Source organism: Pygoscelis adeliae, unplaced genomic scaffold (genome assembly GCF_000699105.1).
Source record: "Pygoscelis adeliae isolate BGI_AS28 unplaced genomic scaffold, ASM69910v1 Scaffold87, whole genome shotgun sequence".
Classification (NCBI taxonomy): domain Eukaryota; kingdom Metazoa; phylum Chordata; class Aves; order Sphenisciformes; family Spheniscidae; genus Pygoscelis; species Pygoscelis adeliae.
In genome coordinates, this window is record NW_008825098.1 from 2,362,431 (window position 1) to 2,369,300 (window position 6,870).

Sequence of the window (6,870 nt, forward strand, 5' to 3'; positions counted from 1 at the left end):
GAAGCCATGCTGGCTGTCTCAAATCACCTCCCTGTCCTCCATGTGCCTTAGCATAGCTTCCAGGAGGATCTGTTCCATGATCTTCCCAGGCAGAGACGTGAGACTGACTGGCCTGTAGTTCTCCGGGTCTTCCTTTTTTCCCTTTTTAAAAATGGGGGTTCTGTTTCCCCTTTTCCAGTCAGTGGGAACTTCACCAGACTGCCACGACTTCTCAAATACAATGCATAGTGGCTTAGCTACCTCATCCGCCAGTTCCCTCAGAGGATGGTTTTCTTGGGTCCCATGGACTTGTGCACCTTCAGGTGCCTTAGATGGTCTTGAACCTGATGTTCTCCCACAGTGTGCGGCTTTTCATTCTCCCAGTCCCTGCCTTTGCATTCTGCAGCTTGGGTGGTGAGGCTCGAGCACTTGCCAGTGAAGACCGAGACAAAAAAGTCATTGAGTACCTCTGCCTTCTCTGTGTCCCGGGTAACCAGGTCTCCCGTTTCGTTCCAGAGAGGGCCCAGATTTTCCCTTGTCTTCCTTTTATCCCCGATGTACCTATAGAATCTTTTCTTGTTGTCCTTGACGTCCCTGGCCAGATTTAATTCTATCAGGGCTTTAGCTTTCCTAACCTGATCCCTGGCTGCTCGGACAATTTCTCTGTATTCCTCCCAGGCTATTGCTGAAAGTATAATCAGGAGACACATTTTGTTTGCATCTGTCTTTTCCTTTCCCTTTTTCTTTCTACCACTTCTCCTTGGTCTGCTGAACTGTGTACCCCTTTTTATATTAAATTGACATACTTTCAATGTATTATTTCAGTACCCTGGGGTTTTTTAGCCTAGACATAACTGGGTTTTTTGTTTAGTCCTGAAACACTTCCACTTCAAATTCAGCCTAGCCATATGTTTAAGCAAGGGATTTGTATAGATATATACAAATTTGCAGCTGGAGGTAGTTACTTAGATCTTTAGATGCCCTGAATTCCTCCTGTAGTTATTTGTGCCTCAGCATTGATGATGCAAAAAGAGAACAGGTCTTATCTAATACAAATGATTTCCTGTGACACTGTTTCTAAAGTGTGCTGACACTTTTATGAGACTTTTTGGTGGGACTTCTCAGTACAGCTCAGAAGTTGTAAGTATCCGTTAGTCTGCTTGGTGTTTTATTAGGTTTCATTGTTTACAGCTCAACGAAACAACTCTTGTCGCTTCCACTTCCAGCCTTTTTTCTAAGCAGTGGTATCCTCTCTTTTTACCAAAATATGAAGAGAATCTACTTCTATAAAATTTGGTCATTGAGAACTGCTCAACAAACCTACATGTATCTATTCGTTATCTGCTATTGTATCGAAAAGTGAGGAGAGGTACATAAAGTAACATAACCCAACTAGAAAACTGTATCCACAGTCTTTGACGGCCCAGGAAAGATTCTCACAATGAATATGTAACTTTTACCTGAGACAGCAATATGCCATTAATTTCTGATTGTTGCCTAAAAAGTATTCAGTGTACCTGCACACAATTTTAGTCACCAAGAAGAGTAATATTAAGAAAACTACTTTTGTGACTACTAGTAAGTATAGATCTGGAGTAAGGAGATACTAGCATTGGGTGTTTGTTTTTAATAAGTAAATGTAGGACAAACAGGCTGGGAGCTTAAAATAGGGCTTAACGTATGCAAATCTTCAGCCGCTTCAAATATGGGGATAATTTCCATTGTGCAGGTCACAGAAAAGAGAAATAAATGACTATATTTTTACCATAAGCTTTTATGGTAAAAAATCTGTGCCACTGCCATAGATTTTATTGGAATTGTACCAGGAATTTGGGTATAACGTTGAATACTGAAGTAATAGTCCACATTTTGAATCCACTGCTTTGCTTGTTCTCCTGTAAAATCCTCTTCACGTTGGTACTCAAATACGAGTAACCAATGATGATGGATTTTTTTAGGCTGTCAGCAAGACTTGTGCTGATGAGCTAAACCCCTTAATTTAAGTGGGAACTTTACCGTTGTCTTCAACGGGCAAGTGTTTCATCTTGATTTTCTCACTGACTTAGAGTCTATGAAGAAATGAAGCTAAAGTGCTAACAAGAACCAAAGTTGAAGAGGAAACAATACAGGGTGGTTTTGTGTGTGAGCTAAAGTCTTAGTTGTAAAGATTTCTCACATGGACACGCAAGACTGAGTAAATAGAGGGAAGTAGGTAGGTGATTCTGGCCTTGTTCGCTGCCAGGGGAGGTTGCAGTAGGTGAGACCACAGGTTGTGCCTCCCTTTCCTCCTTCCCCAATGTATTTACATTCAGACAGTGCATACCACTGGTTGGTGCTTTAAGGCAGTGAGGTCATCTGCTTATTGAGGAGCACCTCAAATGCCAATTAAACTTTTTTATTAAAATGAAAATAATCTCTGAATTGATTGTAAGCAGAAGAGCAGGAGGGGCATTTTGTTAGCTGAAGTGTGCTATGGTATAGTCCTCATTTCCATTTTGCCCTGCCAATGAGTCTTTCAACTGCTCTGCAGGGACTGCTGCTAGGATTACCAGATCAAGAAATCTTCCTGAGATGGTTGTGTTTCTCCATCTCCACACAGAATGATTGCTGGGATGCCAGTGCAGTGATGGGGATTTGTAACAGGGATGACTGTCAACAAAAAACTGTGGTTAGTTTCACTAACTTGTTTCATCTGGCACGTGATCCTGGCTATTTCAAACCAGAAGAGAAACTGAAGTGGCAGCCTGGAGGTGGCAACCATAGATAGGATGTTGAGACTGCCATCCCCTGCTGCTTAAACTGTTTGAGTTCTTTGTTCTTTCTTCTCTTATTGCTGCAAAATGCAGAGAAGATTTTATTCGTTATGTAATCAGGTTTCTTAGCAGCTCATGTTTCGATCTGTCTAACCAGTCCTGGTGACCTGTACCCTTGGATTCTGAAGTATGCATCATGTATGTGATGTTTTTTCCTCTTATTTTTGACACTAATTGGATGAAAACTGCTTACACCTGGAAAAGTGAATGCACTGACATCTTAAAGTGAAAGTTTTTTAACAGCATTTAGGACAAGCTCATAAAAAGTTTTATTAATAATAAAAGTCAAATGACTAGAACATAAGCATTACTGCAACAGCATATACTAATTTAATTTAATGTACTGTGATTTTACTGTTGTTTATTTAGGCTATAAATTTTTTATTTTTAAAGTGAATTAATGGATTTATCATCATTAGTCTGCTCTTTCAAGGTTGCAAGTGGACACCATCCAAATTTATGTCTTGTTTATGGCACAGCAGTCATCAGTCAGTACTTAGTTGCAGTTGTGAGACTATTTCTAAAGCTTACAAATAATTTAAGTTTAAGACTTCAAGCAGGTATTTTGCAGCTAGAACTGTAAAATGGCTGCGTCAATCTGTAGTCTTACATGTCCTTCATATAATGTATTACTGACTCTCGTCGGGTTTTGCACTGTGGTTACCAATCATGATTACTGAAAAGTTATTATTGGAAGGTGTCTAGAGGAGTCCTCTGGAATTGCATTCTTTGTATATTTTTTGGCACACAAGTGTTGTTATAACAAAATTGCTATTTGTAATTTCACTGTGATGTATTTCCATTAAGTTAGTGTCAGCTTCTTGGAAATAGGATAAAATAAGAGTCGTATTGTTTTCCAGATTAAAAAAATTGTAACACCTATCCCTGAAAAAAATGAAGTGTAGCACTGATTTAAGTTCATGCTGAAAAAAAAAAATAATCAGTATTAGGATAGCAAAAGAACAACTTTGTAGAATCAGGTTTTGCTCTTGGTAGGGTCTCTCCGTGCTTATTTAAATGGCTATGAGGACAGAACTTGGTCCAGAAAATGTTATTACAGTTACGAAGTTAGGTGTTCAAAAGTCAAAAAGTTACAGGTACAAAGTAGCCTATTAAGCTTTAGTTAGGACCCTTGTTCTTAGCATTGATTGCCTTTAATTATGTAAGTGCATTCTTCCCGTCCCCCCCGCCAAGAACCTGCCTTCATTAGTACACAGGATAAATAGTGCTCAGTTAATTAGCAGTTATTTGATACTTTGTTTTGTGTTTGAGTTTGTGGTTGCATTATTTATGTATTGAATGACATTAAAATCCTGTTGAGAAAACAGAATTATTAATTTCCTAATGTGCTTTTCTGTAGAACTCCTTTCTCTATTGAGTGCTGTCCAAACATTATTTTATTTTATCATCATTTTACGTACTAGTATTTAGCAAGATTAGGGAGAAGCATTTCTTCCACTTCTGATACCACTTTAAGACATTACTTTTCATAACACTTACCAGTATACAGTATTTTTTACGTCCATATTCAAACTCCCTTTAATTTCAGATCTGTTTGTAACTGCTCAGATGTCTGCAGGTCAGCTGTAAGGTCTTTCACGGAAAGTGCAATACAAAACTAATGAGCACCTCTGAAAAGCATGTTTTAAAAGCCTTCTAGCTCTTTGCCTCAAAACTTCAGGATGGGAACCTGAAATTACCTAGATTCTCTAGAGCAGCAATCAGCTAATATCACTGTCCTTTCTCTCACCGGAATCCTCTCCTCATTCACTGGACTCTTGTTATTACAAGAATAACTGAATCAGAATATGGTAAACAACACCTTCTTTAAGTACAAAACCACAAGTCAATGCCAGAGTAGGTCGAACTTGTGCACTGTCCACAGTACAGATCAATTTAAAAGAAATATTCAACAATATACTACAAAGGAGAAAGACTGCTTTTGAGCGTTTGGTTTTATGCAACCTTAATAAAGTCACTGTAAAGCAATTGCTTTCCCAGGCTCCTTTTCTCATCTTAGCCTTGGCTTCTTTACCCAGTGACTCTTACTTTTCAGTCTTGGTCCCTTGTACTAATATCAGTTATTCACTCCTCGAGCACCCAGCAAACAATATACATAGGATCCTGACCAGGATCCCACAGATGCTGTACAACAGCATGTTTGTTGAGTTAGCTGGATCTCACAATATGGAGCTCAAGCAGGCCTTGTATCTCTTATGTCAATGTTACCTCAGATGTAGAAAAACAGGTGATAACTTGATCCAGCATAAAGAAAGAGTGGCATAGACAGATATTGCAAAATATGGCAGAAAGTCTGCTGGTAGTTATTAAGCCATCAAAATCATTCCAACAAATGGGAACTGGCAGAGTTTTTTAGTATTTGAGCAGTACTTTACATAATGTGGCCATTGCTTTTTTGACCCAGTACCGGGTCAAATCTGTAGCCAGATTTATTGTATTGTCAAACACAGCCCTGCACAGTTGTCTTGTCTTCTAAACCCCAATGCCTGCATCCATTTTCCATTTCTCACTTTCCTGCACATGATTCTATTCTCCTTTCTTTTGCCCAACTCCTCTCCCATTGTTTGCTATATTGACTTTCAGGGAAACTTCTTTTCTTCCTCAAGCCCACATTTCTTACCTGCTATAGTAAATTGAAAAGATCAGTCACAGGGATGTTTACTGAAAAGGGATAAATATAATTCCATCTAAAGATCTCTCTAGGCTTGTTCCTCTCCACTAGCCCTTGTGGGTTTTTTTTATTATTATTATTTTTCTATCTGCAAAACTGTAGCTTTAAAGTAGTTTTATCTTACATCTAAAATAACATACAGAATTTAATCTAAAAAAAGAAAGTGGAAGTTGGTGTCATGGTATTTCCTTATTTCTGAGGTTTTAGGTTGCTGGTCCATTTGTTTCCTTAACACTGTTTTATTTTGCCGATTTTTTCTTTTTGTTTTTCCCAGCTTGATTTCTGATGCTAACATCTTTCTTAGAGCAAACTAAACATTCCATGAAACAATCAAGTAGGATCGCAATGATCACTGTCATCAGAGTTGATGACCAGTTAAAGATATTTCCAAGTAGATACCATTAAAGAATTATTCTTCTTTCCTAGGTAAGCCACAGAATGAAAATCCTGGAGACTCTTTGTCTTACATCTATGAAGCTGTTCTTGCAGACGGTGAGTTGAATTCTCCTTGCATTTACTTGAATAAAGCCAATGCTCTTCATAAAATCAAATTTGTTTTATTTCTTTTCTTACATCTTGTCAGACATGAAAGGCAATAAACTAACTTTACCATAGCATACAGTTGTGTAGAGGAACATGCCTTCTTCTCAAACATCCACCCACACATCCATACCCCACATTCTTGTGAGGAGTGTGAAGAGGGGAGGAGATTCAACAAGGATGTTTCCTTTTTCCTGTAATTTCAGATTAGAGAAAAAGGAAGACATGAAGAGCTTTCCTTTTCTGTTCCCAGCATGAGGAGTTTTGCTTGTAGTAAAGAGAGAGCTGATTTGAAATTTCAGATAGATCAGTCCTACTCGCATTACATTTGCAGCATCATCCATTGGCAGCCAGTGGTTGGGAGAAGCCCTGCATCATGACGTTAGCGCCCGCTGACATTTGTCATTCTGGTTTATTTATATTTGTGAAAGCCCATAGAGAGTCTTAGTAGGGAAAACAGACTGGCAAAATCTCCACTTGCTTTTAGTGAAGAGCTACATAACACGTTTCCTATCCCCAGTTCTTCATTAAACAACTTTATTTCTGGGTTGACACTGTTGTGAAGTGATTGGCTTAACAGCACCAGCATGCTGACTGATGGAAAAGGACAAGTAAGTTATTTTGGAATTCCTGGCATAGCAGTTCTGTGCTGCTGGACTCTGAGGTTACTGGCTCTGTGGGTCTGTTTTGCTGGCAACGGGAAAGGGCAGAAGGATGCTGCAAGCTCACTGGCTCTTCCTTACTGGCACGAATTCAATATACATGTCAGTGACGTATGGAGGTTAGAATTTTAGCTTCTTCAGTTAATTTCAAGACGCGAGCATCAACCTGTGTGCTTTTAAATAC

General features: G+C 38.8%; 1 protein-coding gene across 1 annotated transcript in view; it reads left to right on the forward strand.

Annotated features, from left to right (window-relative positions):
• Positions 1 to 6,870, forward strand: part of BANK1 (B-cell scaffold protein with ankyrin repeats 1) — a 260,578-nt gene that overhangs the window by 133,293 nt on the left and 120,415 nt on the right. Inside the window, exon 4 of the mRNA XM_009327080.1 lies at positions 5,911 to 5,976. Coding sequence (XP_009325355.1) covers positions 5,911 to 5,976 — 66 coding nt within the window. The remainder of the gene's footprint in view (positions 1 to 5,910; positions 5,977 to 6,870) is intronic.